Genomic DNA, 19,426 nt, shown 5'->3' with positions numbered 1-19,426 from the left:
AATTGTGAACAACCCTATGGATTATTGAGATTCATTTGTTTCTAATATGTTTTTCGGTGGAGAATATGTGAAATGCTAAGTGTCTGTATGATGTGCATCTTGGTTCACAACAGTAGGACAGAGTTGGGCTGTCGCCTACTCAGTCTTCCAGGTTGAGTTTTCCAGTGTTCAAAAATGGCCGCTGTGTGAATAAAGTTAATACGTGGTTGCTAGGAGATTCGTGACACAACTGCAAACCCTCTGTACCTCATTTTGGAACAAAACATTTCTGTTATTACCAACTTAGCTGACACTATCCGAATTGTGCCGTCCCAATGCGGTAAAGCTCTCTAGTGCTCCAAGTAGGCAAAGAAAAACACTAATTTCCAAGATCTAGCTTCAGGTGTTTGTTCAGATGTTTGCAAGTGAATCACAGCGTTATCCGTTACACCAGGAATCACAGAGACGGCGAGCGGCGACTGAACCTGTGGGAACCTCCACCTCGTAACCTCAGGTGAGGCTAAGAGGGCAGAGGCGTTACATTGAGGGGCGGATTGGATTCCATTCCTTGAAACACACACACACACACACACACACACACACACACACACACACAAGCACCATATAGGCAGTGCTTGCTCCCAAATCCTTGCTTCCCCCCCCCCCCTCTGGATGATGCACACAAACACACAACACAACACATATGTCATCCACTCACATGCTTTCTTCCTCTCCCCCTCCCTCTCAGGAATGCGAACACACACACACACACACACACACACACACACACACAGAGGTAAGGCAAGAGAAGAGATTCGACACTTTGGGGTATAGGATGACGCCTTGAATTGGCCTATTACCACACAGAAATGTTTTCGCTGCTTTGTAATGTGCACCGGAGACAATGACAGGCCTGGGAACTGGATGACTGATTCATATGAGAGAGAGAGAGAGAGAGAGAGAGAGAGAGAGAGAGAGAGAGAGAGAGAGAGAGAGAGAGAGAGAGAGAGAGAGAGAGAGAGAGAGAGAGAGAGACAGAGAGAGAGAGAGAGAGAGAGAATAAATTTGAACTTTTGAATTTGGATACGCACAGCCTAAGCAAATGAGATCACACAATGTATCATCTCTGCACACCCACACCCACACACACACACACAGGGAGGTGGATGTGAAAGACACACAGCTACAGAAGTTACAGAGAGGAAGGAAGCAAGAGGAGCACAGTAAGTAAAGAAGGTACAACCTGTGTGTGTGTGTGTGTGTGTGTGTGTGTGTGTGTTCGAGGTGTGAGAATGTAGAAGCCACGAGCAGGTCGGTAACCCGAGCCCCATGTGAAGCCACAGCCACAGGAACTGAGCTAACGAATACCCTGAGTCATTACTAGCTGGCTACAATGTACTCGCATTCCCCTAACACACACACACACACACACACACACAACTCAGATATACACTCACATACACACACACAGATGTCACCCACACACATACCAACACAGCCCACACACACACACAGACAAGTAAATTCAATGACACACACACAGATGTTAACCACCTACATGCAAAAACTGAATCCATATGCAAACGCCCGCACACACACATACATACCGACACACACACCCACACACACACACACACACACTTCCTCCCTGTCTTAGTTGCTCTGAATTCCTTCTCACAGAGATTATGTGGCCAGAAACAAGCTCTGACTGGATGTCGGAGACAGTGAGTCAAGCATGGCCGCTGGACACTTCTAACCCTGAGGGTCTGTGATATATACACACACACACACACACACACACACACAGAGGTCATCTAGACTCATTTTCACTAAATCTTCAAATTTGATTTCCCACGAAAAGTTGTAGAACAGTCTGTATTTTCAATTTATTTCAGTGTAAAAGCCGGAGAATTGATTCAATCAAAGTAATAATCTGCAACGTTTTATAAATAAATGTTTGTTTTGCTCCTCTCTTTCGCCTCTTGATACAACAGTGATTCAACCTACATCCAGACAGCTTTCCCATTGTCTGTTCTAAACACTCGGGTGTCTGGTCGCTCTTTCCTCTGGCACATAGGAAGTGATGCATTTTACGTCTCCGGGTTTGTTTGTAATAAACAGAAGAAGAAGAAGAAGAAGAACTGGGTAGTTAGCATGAGCAGTGATAGCCACCATGGCTGAACAGACAAAGAAAAGAGAAACTCAAACTGCATCAACAGAAAATCATCAGAGGAAAAACAAACATTAAATCGCTCAGAGGAAGGCGAGCTGCTGGAAAGGAAAAAGAGCGAACATCGGCTTTACCTTTCCAAGATGAAAAACACGATGCAGATGTGGCTTGTTTTGGACTTGGTAGGCTTTGCTATCGTTTATTAGCTACAGAAGAGGATTAGGGCCACGTGTGAAAAATTTATTTGAGTTCTGACATGTGGCGATAATCCTCTTCCGCAATTAGCCGCAGTCGACATCGAGTGTTTTTTGTAAAGTTGGGTCGGTGCCTAATCTCGCGGATTATCACGCTGAAGAAGTGGATTTTCTTGACCAAACTTAAAGTACTTACTACAAAAAGGTTCTTGCATCCAGGCTGTGAAGACATTTTTGAGAATAACGGTTCCATATGTAGTAAGGGAATTCTAGTTTCAAGTTATATTCATGAAGGAATTATTATGAAGTATTTTTTATAGAGGATAGATTACCTGTATGTGGCAATTATTCTAGTTTGGAATGGATTGAGGGTCAACTGAATCTAATGGAATGACCGTCGGACAGACTCTTCTCATCAAGTACCAACTCAACTATCTGACGCTGCTGGACGCGACTTCAAAAGGATTACTCCTCTAGTCGGTAACCCCCAAGTCGCTAAACCACACTGAAAGCTGAGCCTAATTCACACAGCGGGTTTTGATCACGGAAGTCAACTGGAAACAGATGCACTGACGAACAGAGATGACAATACGCTGGCGCAGATCGGACGTCAGCAGTCAGCGAGTCAAGCGGGACACAAGTAAAAAGAAAAACACAAGATGAAATGGAGAACACTAAAACAACCACACATTCAAAATGAGTTGTGGACTGGGGTTAGACCGATATGTCGGCTTTGTCGTTTGGCCTTTTATTAAATATCAGATACCGGAAAGTCAGTCGTTTCCTCCTTGACCACAGCTACATCAAAACAGTCCGGGAAACCTCAAGTGACATTGGATTTTCTATTCAGATTTATACACTTGAGAAGTCAATTCTGTTTTTTGTAAATTGGCTCTTCATTTGAAAGACCTGAACGCATCCCAGAGTTTCCCCTACCATTCAGAAGGTGGGTCTCTCTGCCTTAAAGAGCTGCTAACCTTACAACAATGTCATTAGTCTGGGTTTCTATGGAGAGTTTGTGTCCCATGATGCTCTAACAGAATTTTTTTCTTTTCAAAACAAACACTGAATACTTGTAATGTTTTAGCATGAAAATAAGAGATATTGAATATTGGCACAAAATATCAGCTATCGCCAACTTCAGTCCTAAAGTATCGGTTTTCAAAAACCCATAATGATTGAAACCTGTTGTGGAGTAATTCCCAAATGTTTGCTACAATGGACAAACCAAAACTACTTGTTACCCTATACTCCACATGGTCATCCATCATTGTTCAACAGTATTAATACTATGCTATATGTATTTATTTATATATACACAGTATATATATATATATATATATTTATTCCTTTTTTTATTCTGTTACCTTTTCTCTCTCTCTCTTTGGTGAAGCACTTAATAATTTTGAAAGGTGCAATATAAATACAAATATAAATACAGACTGCATCGCCCATCCTTTTCAGAGCCTCTTACCTGTCCCATCCCCTCAGTATCTGACTGTCCCAACAACGTTCTAACTAGTTTTATACACACAGTATGTAGAGATACGAGTTCATGACCAGTTAATAAAGTGTATCAGGTATGGTTAATGCGCCCAAATTGTCAGTATCAGTTAATTTCAGTCGATATCAGTATCCCCAAAGACTCTATGAAGACTCTGAAGCGATGAATTAGGATCCCAAATTTCTGGTGGGTCCTCCCTTATCAGGATCACTGGTATGTTTTTACTGGCTGTACTGGGCAGCTCCCAGGTGTGAACGAGAACATCGGTGCTCAGCAAATCTTCACTGGATAAATAAAGACTACAGAGATGAGAAACCCAAGGCAAAAATTTATGGACGGAAAAAGTTTAAGAGCCTCTTGTCCATGTTAGCACATAAAGCCCGGAAAAGTTGAACTGTTCAGCCTCTGGACTGCTAAAAATAGTCCAGGATAATATTATTGTGCTCAATGGGGAAATGAATTGCGATATCCCGTCTGAAATATCAGAATCTGTCTTCCTTTCTCTACGGCTGCCAAAGTGTCTTTGAGCAAGACACTGAATCCCTACCTGCTCTACTGGTGCTGTTCTGTAGCTGAATCTGACCTCTGACCTCCCTGTGGAGAGGGGAAAAAAGTAAAGAATCACATTTTTATTATCTCTCCCCCTTTCTCTCTCCCTGATCAAACATTTAATCAAAAGACATCAAGTCTAAACTGAAGACAAGGGAAACAGAATTAACAGGATTATCAAAGCTTCTGTAAAGGTTTTGTGGAAGTCAATGGGCAGTTCATATGACCAGGATTTGAAACACAGAAGAACAGACACACACACACACACACACACCAGTTGAAGTCAGTGAAATAATTTAGTGGGACAGACAATTGTACAATTACATAAGTTAATTTACGTGACGCGATTCTCTTATTTAGCCCTTCCAGAGCAGCCCAGAAATCCCTAAACCCCTCTATAAGGCATGACTTGGTTTTTGCAGCACTGTCTGTGTGTGTGTGTGTGTGTGTGTGTGTACGTGTGAGAGAGAACATAAGTGCCATATTGCCATTCTCAGAGTCTGTATGGCGAGACAATACTGCATAGTTCCCAGGCTGGAGTCATTGAGTCTTTACAGTGTGTGTGTGTGTGTGTGTGTGTGTGTGTGTGTGTGTGCATGCGTGTCTGTGAGTGAGGATCAGAAAGAAAGTTCCCATTTCGCAGATCACAGAGTCTGCATGACAAGACATTTCTGGATAGTTCCCAAGCTGTCATGAAGTCTTTACAGTGTGTGTGTGTGTGTGTGTGTGTGGGTGTGTGTGTGTGAGATCCTCTTCTCACACTCCTATATCCTTGTCCCCCGGGGCCACAGGAAATCTTAGAGAAGCAGCAGAGGCGGTGGAGGTGTGGAGGGAGAGAGGGGGCTGCCGAGCGTCCATCAGCCCAGCGAGGAGCGCTCTGCCTGGGCTTGTCCTCTCTGATGGAGGGGGGGGGGGGGGGTGCAGGCATGGAGCTTCCCGAGCCTGGGGGGGCTTTTAACGCTTTAAAAATCCCCCCTCCTCTCTCTCTCTCTCACCCGCTGTGTTCCCTTCTTTCTCCTCCTCCTCCTCCTCCTCTCCTTTTGTCAATATCAATAACAGTCGGCTCTCAGTTCCCACCTCCTGTCAAAGCTTTCCTCTCCGCTATGATGGAGAAGCGAGATAGCAAATGAAGATGATTCATACTCCTTTTGAGTTACATATTCACTCACTTGTATGTCAAAATCAATCACCGATAAAGCGGCGTCGGCGACTTCTCGGTTGCCGCTTTCCTTCCAAACTTTCAAAAGAGAGTGAGAGAAGTGTGAAGGAGCAGATGTTGAATATTCCTCGGATTTGACTTATTGCTCATGTGTTTGTCTGCCCTACATCCCTTGGAGTTTAACACGAAAATCGGGGCCAGCAGTGTCAACATTGATGATGAGTCATTGTTTCTGAGAGATTTTTTTTTTTTCACTGCTGTGTTCTCCTTCGTTTCGGACAGCCAAAAAAAAAAAAAATGCTGAAAACATCCCGCCTCCATCCTGAAAAAAAATCTCCAATCGCTTGTACAAACGGAGCTCGACTTGGACTTGGCTTTTGTCTGTGGAGTGTTCAAGTTTTCCTTAAAGAGGTAAAATGTGCGTTTAATTCGCGTGGTACAAGCTGGTGTCTTCTTCGAGTCGGTGCGTCCGATTCCCCCGGTCTACAGAGGAGAGGAAGAGCTGGATGAAGGGTGGAGTTGCGAAGATGGAGGGATGAGGAGGATGGAGGAGGAGGAGGAGGGGAGGATGTTCAGTTGAAGAGGATGGAGTCGGGGTCTCTGTTGGCTATCTGGGCCATGTGTTTCAGTATGTCCTTTTTAGTGATGATTCCCAGCAACCTCCTAAAGAAAAAGACAGAGAGAGAGAGAGAGAGAGAGCGAGAGAGAGAGCGAGAGAGAGAGAGCGAGAGAGAGAGAGAGAGAGAAAAGCTGATTACTTCATGTCATACTTTGTTTGGTTTGTCATGGAAAGCCAAAGAAGTGACAGAAAGCAGAAACACATACATCGACACAAGCTCTGACCTCATATCTTGATGTTTTTCTCTTTGTGCTCTCTCTCTCTCTCTCTAATTTGTGTCTTATTTCCCTGTAAAGCCCCTTATGACAAGCCTGTTTTGTAAAACGACTTATAAATAAATTTGACCTGACAAAGGAAAAGAAGCAAAGAAAGCAAGAGAGGGAGAGGGGGTTTATGCTCCCAGATGAAATGATGGCATGTTTACCAGATACTGTTCCTGCCAATGTGGCAACCTTGAACTAAGGCGAAAGAAGGCGGAGAAGAGACGAGAGACGGGCTGGGAAAAATACCAATTGTTGCCAGTTCAGAGTGATGAAATCAGCGGTATCCATCGTGCAAGACGACCGCAGAGTTCAAACACTGCACTTCACAAGGTCTCAAGGTCTTTCTTTCTGCGTGTGTGTGTCAAACTATCTTCATTACCAGACAGTGAGTGATTCCCTGCCTCTAAAGCCTTGCATGAAAACACAAATCCCGAACCTTTCTACAGCCTTACTCCATCCCCTCTTCCTCATTTCCCCAAAAACCCGTCTTTTCCCCCCTCACAATCCCCCTTTTCCTGCCTCCTCTTCTTCCCATCCACCTGGCCTAGGGGGTAGAAAGATTGTCCCAAAACTGAAAGGTCAGTGCAGCTTTAAAACCGACATCCTTTCTGAGTCCATCCTCTTGTCCATCCCCATCTCTTCCATCATCTTCTTCTATTTCTTCTCCCCCTCTTCATTTTCCTTTCCCTCCCTCAGTATTCAATTTCCTCTCTCATCCTTTTTTTTTTGGCGCCATTTCCATCTCTCCACGAAGACCAAAACATACCAAAACATGAGGGGCTGGTTAGTCCAAGACTTGAACAATGAACTGCCACAGCTAGAGCTGATGGACACTCCTGCTCAAAAATAAATACCATGTGTGAGAGAGAGAGTTATGTGTGTGTGTGTGTGTGTGTGTGTGTGTAAGCTGTAGGCTAGTGTTTGACAGAACTGTTTGCAACATATTTTCTGTAAACTTAATAAAATATACACACTTCCACTTCCAAACATGTCAGAGCTCCCTCTAAACAATAAATTGTGTGTGTGTGTGTGTGCGAGCACAATTTAGAGACAGAAAAAGAATTGCATGCATGTTTGTGGGTATGAGGAAGAGAGAGAGAGAAAATGATGGGGAAAAAAGACACAAAACAATGTGTGCATGTGTGTATTCTCAGGGGGAGTATCTTCTTTTCTTCTTTCTGTCAGTCTGTCTGTCTGAATCAGGTCTGAATGCAATTCATCATAACCATGTTATACTTTGGTCGGTTACAAGCTGGCCTTGGAGGAGCTGGTGGTGGGTTTTGTTGATGGTGACAATTTAGAAGAAAGTGAGAGAGTTGTGGAAAATCTCATAATCCCATGGAGACGCTGAAAAGTTTTACTCTCTTTTCAAAACAACTGATTAAATATGGCTTCAGTCCTAGTTTTTATCCAACTCTGTCTCCAGGTTCTATCCATTTGTCCAGCTCCATCTCCAGTTTCTATCCAGTTTCTATCATATATCTAGCTCTATTTGCAGTTTCTATACATCTATCCAGCTCTATCTCTCATTTCTATCCATCCATCCAGCTCTATCTCTCATTTCTATCCATCTATCCAGTTCTATCTCTCATTTCTGTCCATCCATCCAGCTCTATCTCTCATTTCTGTCCATCCATCCAGCTCTATCTCTCATTTCTATCCATCGATCCAGCTCTATCTCCAGTTTCTATCCAGTTTCTATCATATATCTAGCTCTATTTTCTAGGGCTGCCCCCTAATAGTCGACCAAACCGTAGTCGATGAGAAGAGTCTTAGTCGACCACCATTGGTCAGTTAGTCGCAGGAAAAAAAACCCCCAAAAAAAACTCCATTCGGGAGCTGCGCCTTGTCGTTAAAAAGTTATTAGACCAGGGTTGCCAACTTTGGGTACCTTGCTGGAGTGAGATTTTGACGCCATCAAACTACAAAGCAAGGAATCTCTGTCTGTCTGTCTGTCTGTATGTATGTATGTGTGTGTATGTGTGTGTGTGTGTCCTTCGCATATCTCGACAACCGTTCGTCCGATCTACTTCACACTTGGTGGGTGTATTGCTGGGGACCCAAGGACGTGCAGTGTCGGATTTGGGGCAATTTGGACACGCGACACGTTCAATATTAATAAACTTTGAATAAACAAGCGAACAGCACTCTGTGCAGCAGCGGGGCTCAAAGCAAGCGACTGATAGCCTACGCCTATTGTGTGTTTTTTTGGGTGGACCACAGTGTATTTCACCGGTGTTTCTGACCGCAAGTAGCCGCGACTTGGGTGTGTTTTTTCCCTTGAACCAGAGTGTATTTCACTGGTGTTTCTGACCGCAAGTAGCCGCGACTTGGGTGTGTTTTTTCCCATGAACCAGAGTGTATTTCACTGGTGTTTCTGACCGTGAGTAGCCGTGACATGGGTGTGTTTTTTCCCTTGAACCAGAGTGTATTTCACTGGTGTTTCTGACCGTGAGTAGCCGCGACTTGGGTGTGTTTTTTCCCTTGAACCAGAGTGTATTTCACCGGTGTTTCTGACCGCGAGTACTTGGGTGTGTTTTTTCAAAAAATATATATTTAAATAATTAAATTAATATCATAAACGTGTGACGAATAGTCGACTAATGGCTTGAACTAACGACTACTAGTCGACTAGGAAATCTTTGGTCGGGGGCAGCCCTACTATTTTCCAGTTTCTATCCATCTGTCCAGCTCCATCTCCAGTTACTATCCAGTTTCTATCCATCTATCCAGTTCTATCTCTCATTTCTATCCATCCATCCAGCTCTATCTCTCATTTCTATCCATCTATCCAGCTCTATCTCCAGTTTCTATCATATATCTAGCTCTATTTTTCTATCATATATCTAGCTCTATTTTCCAGTGTCTATCCATCTGTCCATCTTTATCTCTCGTTTCTATCCATCTGTCTATCTTTATCTCCAGTTTCTATCCATCCACCCAGCTCTATGTCCAGTTTCTATCCAGTTTCTATCATATATCTAGCTCTATTTCCAGTTTCTATCCACCAACACGGCTCTATTTCTAGTTTCTCTCCAGTTTCTATCCATCTATCCAGCTCTATCTCCTGGGTGTGTGGTTGAATGTCTGTATGTGTGTGTCCACTCACCCATTATACTCCTATATGCTGCGATATTATCCTCCATTCATCTAAGCCTCCCTCCCTCTAGATGGCTGTGTGTGTGCCTACTAACCCATAATGCATCATCCACAGTGATGTGAACAGAAGTGTGACTGGTCATGAGAAAGGCACTCCCAACAGATATACCTCTAGTCATTACCGATGGAGAAAAATACTGAATACTTTTATTTTGGGGGGAATTTTTTGGCATGAAAATGTTCAAATTTAAAGAATATTGCCACAAAATAGCAGTATCAGCCTTGAAAAATACGTATCGGTCGAACCCTAGTGTGTGTGTGTGTGTGTGTGTGTGTGTGTGTGTGTGTGTGTGTGTTCGTACTCACCCGTTATGTGTGACCAGACACTGGCGCAGCCCCAGCTTCCTGAATATATCCACAGTAATGTCCATGGGAGTGTGGTCGGTGACGGTGAAGGGGCTCAGGTCCAGGATGCCCCTGAGGCGGAGGGGAGGGGGGGCGTCGTGGGCCTGGGCCGGAGCGTGCTCAGTGAAGACCACCTGGGAGGCGCTGACCACGCCCTCCTGACGCTGCCGGGCGTTGTCTGAGAGGAGCGAGTGGCGAGAGAGAGGGATGAGGAGGATCCAGGGGAGCAGGATCCAGAGAGGAGGGAGGAGAAAAGGGCGAACAGGGGGATGAGAAAGAGGACAGAGAAAGGGGTAAACATTTGTTATTGAAAGTGCGAAAATTATAACACTGAGCTTGGTCTGCAGCACACACATACACACCAAGTCAAAACACAAAAAGAAGCACCTTACAACATCAACAATACTTCAAATCCGACCTTTTGAATCCGACCCAGGACCTTTGTCGCATGTCATTCCCTCTCCGTTTCTACTTTCAACTGTCAAATAAAGGCGAATAAACGCCCAAAAAAAAGAGTCCTCACCTATTGATATGAGCAGGTCTCTTCTGAGTACGAAGCCCACCAGCCTCTGGGACTCCTGTGAGACGACCACAGGGAAGCCGCTGTAGTGGGTGCTCTCCACCAAGGCCTGGGGAAGAACAAGACAGCATAGTATGGGTTACTGTACCGTTCAACACTCAAGGGCACAGAACACTTCGGGAGAGAGAAAGAGTCATTTCTTAAAGATTTCTTGCTTTGGCAGTTTTACAGTAGAGTGCGACAGGAAAGATGGGAGAGAGAGAGAGAGAGAGAGAGAGAGAGAGAGAGACCCAGGATGTCACAGGTACACTGTTTGTGCCTTAACTATCTTTTGTTTTATCTTCTCATCAAAAGTACAAATTATAATAAACGATATACAATATGTGCAAACCCACCTACAAAATAAAAATATAAATCCTGAGCTGTCTGGACGCCCCAAGAGACTGTAACTGTGTCACTTTATTTATGAACAATTAAAGTGTGTAACATGTGACTTGTGACACTGTATTCACTCTTTATAATATAATAGAAGGTAACATATGTGTTTGCATAAGAGTGTTTATCTGTATCTATGTGTGTGCATGCATGGTCTGCTTTTTTGTGTCCACATGCTTTCCATATTACTGTGTGCTTTCATACATTTTCTGCTCTGCGTTCCTATGTGTGTTAAGATCTGTGTTGCTGTGTGTGTGTGTGTGTGTGTGTGTGTCCCTACCTCCACCTCCCCTACAGTCATGCCCTCCTGTGTGAGTACAGCCAGGGCGGGGTCGGACCTCCTGGGCCTCATCACATCCACAGCCAGGCTGTTGTGGTCAAACTCCTCTTTAGGCTCCAGGAACGGGTATCCGTTCAGCCTGATATGAGCCTGTGGAGCAAATACAAATAAAATATCAATCTTAATACTTACATCTGGTGAACGCTTAAATCCAATGTAACTTAACTTGCCATGGAATGAGTGCACATATTTGCAGCTCGGACGGCCCCAGTGGGAATCGCATTTAAGGTTACTGAAAACTAGTTTGCCAAAAGCACATCAAAATGAACTGTCTTTTTTGGGAGCCTGGAAATAGAGATGTTCAAATCTATAAAATATCCAGTCAGGTCATATAAGATTTACAGCACGCTATCAAAAACATGAAAGAAAGCAAACAAAGAAAGCATTTCACAACGTCGACCGTAATACAAACCTTCCAGCTGTATACAGAAGAGGGTTTAGAAACATGAAAATACAGAATTTTATAGTTTCCACAGCCCCCTTCACACAACTGTTTATAAACTTACACACGCATGCATGCACACATAAAATAAATAAATATATATAACACACCCGGGTCAACTTCCTCTGTCACACCTCAAATAACCCCTGAGTGAATTCAGGCTAAGGTGAAAAACACCAGAATTACATTTGGGCAAATCTGATCTCAATCAGTGAGGATGGGACGCTTTTCTACTGCAGTCCAACTTTGTGATTTAGGCTAAGACAGGTGTATTTTTACCTAATCGGCGTACTGGAAATAGCTGCATTATTGTGTGTATGCAAGCGTAGACAATGGTCAGAAATGTTGGCGTGTTAACTGGTTTATGCTTACACTGATCATGACCTCATTCTGATCAAGATATTCACAATAAAGCGTTTACATGACGGTTGCTATAGTCGGAAAATCGGTTTTAATGGTGTGGATATAAACTTAGCCAGTGAGTGCAACTGCAGAACACTCACACACACACACACACACACACACACACACACACACAAGCGCTCACCTCATAGATGCCCTCTCTCCCGAATGCGTCCGCCACCCATTTGCTGGTCATGGTAGCAGCCATGAGGGGTACGATGTACTCCAAACCGCCCGTCAGCTCAAACATGATGACGACCAGCGACACCGTCATACGAGTCACTCCACCTGGGCAGACAGGCGGAGGTGAGAGGTTAGAATCCACAGTGACATTATGCTCTTGAGCAAGGCAGCAACAGGTCAGACATGACTACATATTGGCTTAGTGGTCGCTTCACATAAACTGAGAATATAGAGAAGAGGACAGGGGGGGAAAATTCACAAATGATTTGGATTGACTAGACAACTGCAAGTACTGCACATGAGCTGCTGTTAGAAAAAATGTATTTCAACAGTTTTTCATCTGAACGTTCATCTGTTTTCAAAATTGTATACAGAAAGTTTGCGGCTGAAGTCACTGGGTCCGTTCTTAATCTAATGATATTCTCCTTGCTTGGTTGCGGCGAAGCAAACAATGCTCCTCTTTCAACGTCATGTCACAGCTCGCATCTGCGGCCTCCCTCCTCTAAGCAATTGGTAATTCAATTGGATGCAATGGGGTTTCATTCCAAAACGCTACATGTCCACTCTGGTAAAAAAAAAAAAAAAAAAAATGTTTTCCTTATGTTCGTTGCTCAATAATGGAGATGATTACATGCTCTCACAAGTGTTACCTGATGTTCACTGCTCAATATTTAAAAAAGATACAGATCATTTTGTAAGTAAGAGAACGAAAATTGCTAATAACTTCCACAGTGAATATTATGTTTCAGCCATCAAGCATTCTGTCAGAGAAGTTGTCCAATTTCTACAAATGGTGGATATCTTATTTCAGAATGAATCTTCAATTTGTCATGCGAAATGATGCAAGTAATGGCGAACTGATTTTCAGCGATGGAACAGCACATCTTCTTGTAAGATATGCTGTCGAAGGCGGAGAAGACCAATGAGCTCTAAATTCATGCACAGCCAATTATCTTAGGGCAAGAAGCCTTTTTGTCCCTTATATCAAAATTCACCAGCCACTTGTACTATTTCACCAGCCAACTCAATTCTTAATACAATAGGAGCTGTGAATCATGGTTGGCTACCTGCCAAAGAGGCTGATGGAGCAGACAAACTCACCAGCCACAGCGACAATTTACCAGCATTTGGCTAGCGGCTGGTAGTAATTTCTCACTGATAGCAGCCCAGAGAAATGTAAGCTCACATAAATGATATCCCCTTCTGAAAACACTTTTGTGGGGAAATTACAAGCAGGGGGACAAATTACAGTTATGAAAATGCGATCTTTGGCCCCTGCTAACTCAGATGTGATTCACTGGAAGTGATTTTTGTTGAATGGCGTTAAAAGCCTTACCAGTAGGCTATCATAAAGTAAGGAATGTGCCCAAATTGCTACGGAGTCATACTGCAAGATTAGGAACACATTTCAGAGAGAAGGAAACCAGAAACTGTCAGCTTCAGTCCTTTTTCCATCTCTGTCTGAAATTTGTTACAGAACTGCTAGAAGGATATATATGGCATGTTAAACTGTAAGCTCCGTATAGTTTACACCCTCTCCTCATGTAAACCACACTAAATGCCAAGAATAGAGTACCCATCTGTTTTTATACAAATCAAACCCTGAGAATGATGAAGCACACCAGCTATCTATTTTCTGTACTGTGCTATCACAAAGGAATTGGGAGGGAAAGCTTCTCTAATAAAGGAGTAGAAAGGTTCAGGGAGAACTTAAATCTAAATAATCTAATAACACTGATGGGCGTAGCCATTAATGGTGTTTGATCCACTTAGATCATCAGTTCCAAACCTGTTTGAACTTATTGCCAGTGATTAGTGCTAGTTTTTAAAAACCATGGTGAAAATTTTCTCAGCTCCAAATCATTAGTGCAAACCTTTGTCCACTCTTAGCCCAACATAAATTACACTGTTCTACAATTCTGTCAGTGTGATAATTGAACAAGTGTTCTAGAATTCTAGTCCCAGGATAATCAGACTAGTGTTCTAGAATTCTAGTCCCAGGATAATCAGACTAGTGTTCTAGAATTCTAGTCCCAGGATAATTAGACTAGTGTTCTAGAATTATAGTCCTAGGATAATCAGACTAACTCAAGACTGACTAACTAACTAACTAACTAACTAACTAACAGATAACTCAAGTAGTGTTCTAAAATTCTTTTCACCTGATACCTGATCTAGTGTTCTAAATCTCTGGCCCCATGAGAATTTACCTAATGTTCTAGAATTCTGGCCCCATGAGAATTTACCTGATGTTCTAGAATTCTGGTCACATGATACTTGAACTAGTTTTCAACAATTCTGGTCACATGATTTTTGGTGTTTCCTTTAATCTGCTTAGAGCACCAGAGAAGTGAGGTTTACTGCATCAGAGCAATTCAGAAAGTGACAGAAAACTAGAATAAATTGAATTTCACAACACTTTGATTTTCCAAAATGCCTGGTACTTATATAAGAATCTACATGGCGAACCCCAGGGCATCACCGCCACACAAGCAGCAGCCTCACCTAGACATGCGGCGGCCCCCACCATGGCGTAGAGCCCCGGGGTGATGCAGTCTGCTCCCGGTGAGCACCAGCCTTTGAAGATGATCCAGTCGTGGTTGTAGTAAGCCAGCTGCTCCATGCCGACACCCAGCAGTCGGCCGGCTATGGCTCCGACCGCCATGCTGGGGATGAACAGACCAGAGGGAACCTGGACGGATGGAGGGAGAGGACAGAACAGAGAGATGGACATAAAGCTTTATACAGTGTTGCAAATTCCATTACTTCCATATTGTACAAAGTAATTTCCACAACAAATATGATGACAGTTAGGATGAGTTTTACTGATCCCCACAGGGAAATTGGGTCGTTGAAGAAAAGAACAGGATATTGATGAAAATACAATAAATAGACAGCTGATTTAATGCCCTAGGTCTTATTTTATGTAGCTGCAACTAACACTTGGGATAAAAGCTATCAAGAAATTTGTGATTTAGGTTATTGTTTAACCCAGATGAGGATGTCTACTGTCAAAACTCTTCATGTATTACAGATAACAAGAACTTAATTTATCCTCAAGGGGAAATTGGCTCATTATAAAGGTATCTAGGCGATAGGTATCAATATAATAGATAAAAAGATTAAAGACACAACATCCACATCATGCTACTGTTGAGTTACGATTGGATGGAAAGGATTCTCGCCTTGTTGACTATTAACAAATGTAGACACACTTAAATGTTTGCACTTTACAGATTTACAAATTTACAGTCTAGTGCTGGAGCATATATGCAGAATGCAAAAATGTCGATATTCAAATGATCAGATTTACAGAGCAGATGTGCAAATTTGCATCTCTAAACCAAGTTCTGCATCGAGGCTGAGTGTGCAGCGACTCCTGATTCAAGCTTCAGTATTGCAACAGCAGCAACTCAGCTAGAGTGCAGCCTCTCTCTTCATCCACATGTACACACTGTGGCCACTTTATTAGGTCCCAGTTTGTGCAAACAGCTCGCTCCTCCAGCGAGCCACATGACAGTGAGTCATGTGTCTGTGACTCGGTATATAAAGCATGCAAAACGGGTCGAGAGGTTCAGTAACTCTTTGACTGAATGTTAAAATGAGCAAGATGAGTAATGTAAGCAACTGGAACTAGAACACCAGTTCAAAAACCGGTTCCAGCATCTCAGAAACAGCTGCTCTGCTGGGATTTCCAGAGAACGGTGCAATAAATGAAACCAAAATCAGTGGCAATCGTGTGGGCGGAAATGTCTCATCGATGAGAAAGTTAAGAGGAGAATGGCAAGAGTCGTTCAGGCGGGCCACAAACCACTCCGTACAACAGCGATGTACAGAAGGGCATCTCTGAGCACACAACTACAGCAGCATGTGTGTGTGTGTGTGGACCAACCTTCATGCCAAAGGTAACCACGGTGATCATCATCTTGAAGAGCAGGGCCAGGGCCAGCTGCCACAGAGCGGTGTAGAGGCCTGGTCCTGCCGGCCGGTCTGCTAGGGTGTTACCAACACCTGTTTCTGATATGTTGGCTGGCTGGAAGCGGGAGAGAGGGAGAGAGGGGGAGAGGGAGAGGGAGAGGGAGAGGGAGAGAGAGAGAGAGAGAGAGAGAGAGAGAGAGAGAGAGAGAGAGAGAGAGAGAGAGAGAGAGAGAGAGAGAGAGAGAGAGAACATTAATTTTACAGGGATTTGTCTTGGGCTACACTTTAAGGCTTGATTCTGATTTGAAAATACTTTTCACACCCATTCAATATTTTTAGACCCAAGGAGAAAGAGAGATGATAGAAAGAGACAAGGAGAAAATAGGGAAGAGAGAGGCACAGAGAGATAGACAGAGAGAAAAGAGAAACAAAAAAAGGTGGAAGAATACATTTGAAATGGCTCAACTGGATCAGAACAGTAGTTCAGGCAAATGAGATAATTACCAACAACATGCTGCTCCCCCCCCCCTCCTCCCCTCTAAATGGGGAAGTGTAAAGCTTAAGATTTGCTTACTCTCTGGGAATGGAAATGACAAACCACACACAAACCTGTTGACTAGCTCTCTCTCTCCACACACACACAAACAAACACTCTCCATTTTCTCGCCCCAGGCACACACAAACAAATCTATCTACTCCCTTCCACCACACACACACACACGCACACACACACACACACACAGATCCAATTTCTGTCAGCTGACCGGTTTGTAGCCGCAGAGCTGCGAGGAGTCGAGCAGGGAGCAGTCGTTGAAGAGCTCGGAGATGAGCTCGGCTCCACTCATCCTGGTGTAGCTGTTTGGGTAGGAGAGCAGGGCGGTGAGCCCAGCGACCACCAGCACCTCGATGATGGGGTAGTGACCCAGACGAGTGGATTTACCTGGGAGACAGAGAGTACATATTATTATTATTACTTATTGTTATAATACCTATTATTTTAATTATTTTCTTGTTTTGGCAGTAGTAGTAGTAGTAGAGACAGACAGACAGATACATGCGTAACTGCTAGGGGTTAAATAAAGAAGAACAAAGGTAGAGGGGAACGGTTATTGTGTGTGTTTGTGTGTGTGTGTGTGTGTGTGTGTGTGTGTGTGTGTGCACGTATGTGTGTATGTGTTGTATGCGTGTGTGTTCTTGTACTTTTATCGCTGTGAGAAGTTTTAGTTTTAAACGTGAGGTTTTGAAGTGAGGTGATTTTGGTCTGTCCTCATTTTTTTAAAGGGTTTGGGATTAGGATTAGGTTTAGTTTAGGGTAAAGGTTAAGATTAAGAGTTAATTTAGGGTCATGACTTGGGCTTAGGGTTAAGTTTAGGATTAGATTTAGGTTAGAGTAAGGGTTAAGATTAAGCATGTAGTTGAGAGGGCCAAGGTTTGACTTTAGGAAATGAATGTTGTCAATGGAAGGTTCACACAAGTGTGTGTGCATGTGTATATATATGGGTGGACACACCATATATTCTCTCAATCAAGAAAATGAACAACTCCAGACTGTGTCGGCACATTTCTCCAGTCCTGTGTGTCACCATTAAATCTGTCCACTCACGTCTCCGGCACCAGGCGATGTTGGCTCTGATGAACAGCGCCCCCCAGAGGCCTCCGAATATCCCCAGCAGTATGAAGGGGCCCAGCTCCAGCAGGTGCCAGGGGGCGTGGAACTCCACATAAAACAGCACCAGGCGGCTGTTTCCGAAGGGGTTGATGGAGCGCAGGGTGAAGGCCGCGACCAGGGCGGCGAAGAACGAACGCCACAGGGTCTTCAGAGGGAAGTAGTAACTCACCTGGAGGAGGACGTTTTTTTTTGGGGGGGGGAAGGGAGTGGGAGACAGGGAGAGAGAGAGAGAGCTTTAGATTGACAGAAGGAATATGTATCACCTCTGAAGATGAGAAAGAATCTCTGTCACTGTTATTAGTGAAGAGAAATTGGATTTACATAACACAAATCACAATGTCAAACAGGGAGTCAATAGCTGAAAAGGTCAGTCTGACGGCATTGGTCCTCCTCACCATATACGTTTCAAAGATAGAAGAAGATACTGGCTCACACCAGTATCCTAACTGGGATTTTCAACAAGCTCTCAGTTTATTAACAGAGTATAACATTGCTAAGACATGGTTTATTTCTCCTCAGACCGGGGTCAAATTGTATATGCAAACCATTTTTCAGGCTTTGTTTTATCCTACTTGGGTGCCATCTGGGTGGGGTTTGCCAGACAGAACAAGTGCCAAAAAGATTAAACAAGCACAAGAAAGTATTTTAAAACCAGTTCAGACTTTTTGTTTTCAGTAATTGATGTGGAAAACCCCACCCAACTGGTACTCTAAGCAGGTTAAAACAAACACTAAAAATCATTCGCAAATACTCCTGATCCTGGTCTGCATGCTTCACTGTGTCAAAGTCTGAAATATTTTTCAGCATCTAAAAGAGACATCAAAGACAATCAATTTTTATTGTTTTGAAACTACTACTTACCAAGATGTGATTTATAGACGGGTCAAAATAAACAGGCAAGTAACTGATTCAAGTAATTGTATAGATACTTGAAGCAGTAAGGGTAAGCTAGATTGGATAACTGCACTCACCTCCTCAAGGCTGAACAGGACTCCTCCTATTGGAGCGCCAAAAGCCACGGACACGCCCACTGCTGCCGCTGCTGACAACACCTAAGACGGGACGATGTAATAAGAAATAAGTTAAATTTTATTACAATACAACTGAGACCCTTAATCCAAGCAGGATTAAGAATCAGGCAACAGGATGACTTTTAACTGGAGGACGTGCCCCATTTCAACAACCACCCATCCTGCCGAAGTGTCCCGAAGCAAGACCCAATAAAGTCTCTCATTATTATCACCCCGTCCCAGCCGCCTCGGCAAAGCCTACCTCTCGCCGCTTGGCCTCGTTCTTGCGGTACTTGGTAAACAGATGGCACAGTATGTTGGCGCAGCAGCAGGCTACGTGGACCAGAGGGCCCTCTTTCCCTAAACTCAGCCCAGAGGAGACGGCCAACACCAGGGTGATGGTCTTGATGATCAGGGTCCACTTCCCCAGGTAGCCGCGGATGATGAACCCACTGAGGATGGTCTTGATCTGAGAGAGAGATTGTCATTGTGTCAGACAGGAGAAACAATGACACTGTAAAGTATTTAGACAAATTGATTGACAGTTAATTAATAGTTGTATATTT

The 19,426-nt window shown here is 43.6% G+C and overlaps 1 protein-coding gene across 1 annotated transcript in view; it reads right to left on the bottom strand.

The window, feature by feature from the left end:
- Positions 1 to 4,673: 4,673 nt before the first annotated feature.
- Positions 4,674 to 19,426, bottom strand: part of clcn5b (chloride channel, voltage-sensitive 5b) — a 36,174-nt gene continuing 21,421 nt past the window's right edge. Inside the window, exons 7-17 of the mRNA XM_071897774.2 lie at positions 19,123 to 19,329; positions 18,822 to 18,902; positions 17,785 to 18,019; positions 16,946 to 17,121; positions 16,156 to 16,296; positions 14,769 to 14,955; positions 12,226 to 12,368; positions 11,177 to 11,326; positions 10,465 to 10,570; positions 9,903 to 10,119; positions 4,674 to 6,218 (exon numbers count right to left, since the gene is read on the bottom strand). Of these exons, the coding sequence (XP_071753875.1) occupies positions 6,128 to 6,218; positions 9,903 to 10,119; positions 10,465 to 10,570; positions 11,177 to 11,326; positions 12,226 to 12,368; positions 14,769 to 14,955; positions 16,156 to 16,296; positions 16,946 to 17,121; positions 17,785 to 18,019; positions 18,822 to 18,902; positions 19,123 to 19,329 (1,734 nt within the window). The 3' untranslated portion in view covers positions 4,674 to 6,127. The remainder of the gene's footprint in view (positions 6,219 to 9,902; positions 10,120 to 10,464; positions 10,571 to 11,176; positions 11,327 to 12,225; positions 12,369 to 14,768; positions 14,956 to 16,155; positions 16,297 to 16,945; positions 17,122 to 17,784; positions 18,020 to 18,821; positions 18,903 to 19,122; positions 19,330 to 19,426) is intronic.

Source organism: Centroberyx gerrardi, chromosome 23 (genome assembly GCF_048128805.1).
Source record: "Centroberyx gerrardi isolate f3 chromosome 23, fCenGer3.hap1.cur.20231027, whole genome shotgun sequence".
NCBI lineage: Eukaryota > Metazoa > Chordata > Actinopteri > Beryciformes > Berycidae > Centroberyx > Centroberyx gerrardi.
This window is presented reverse-complemented; position numbering and strand designations above follow the sequence as displayed.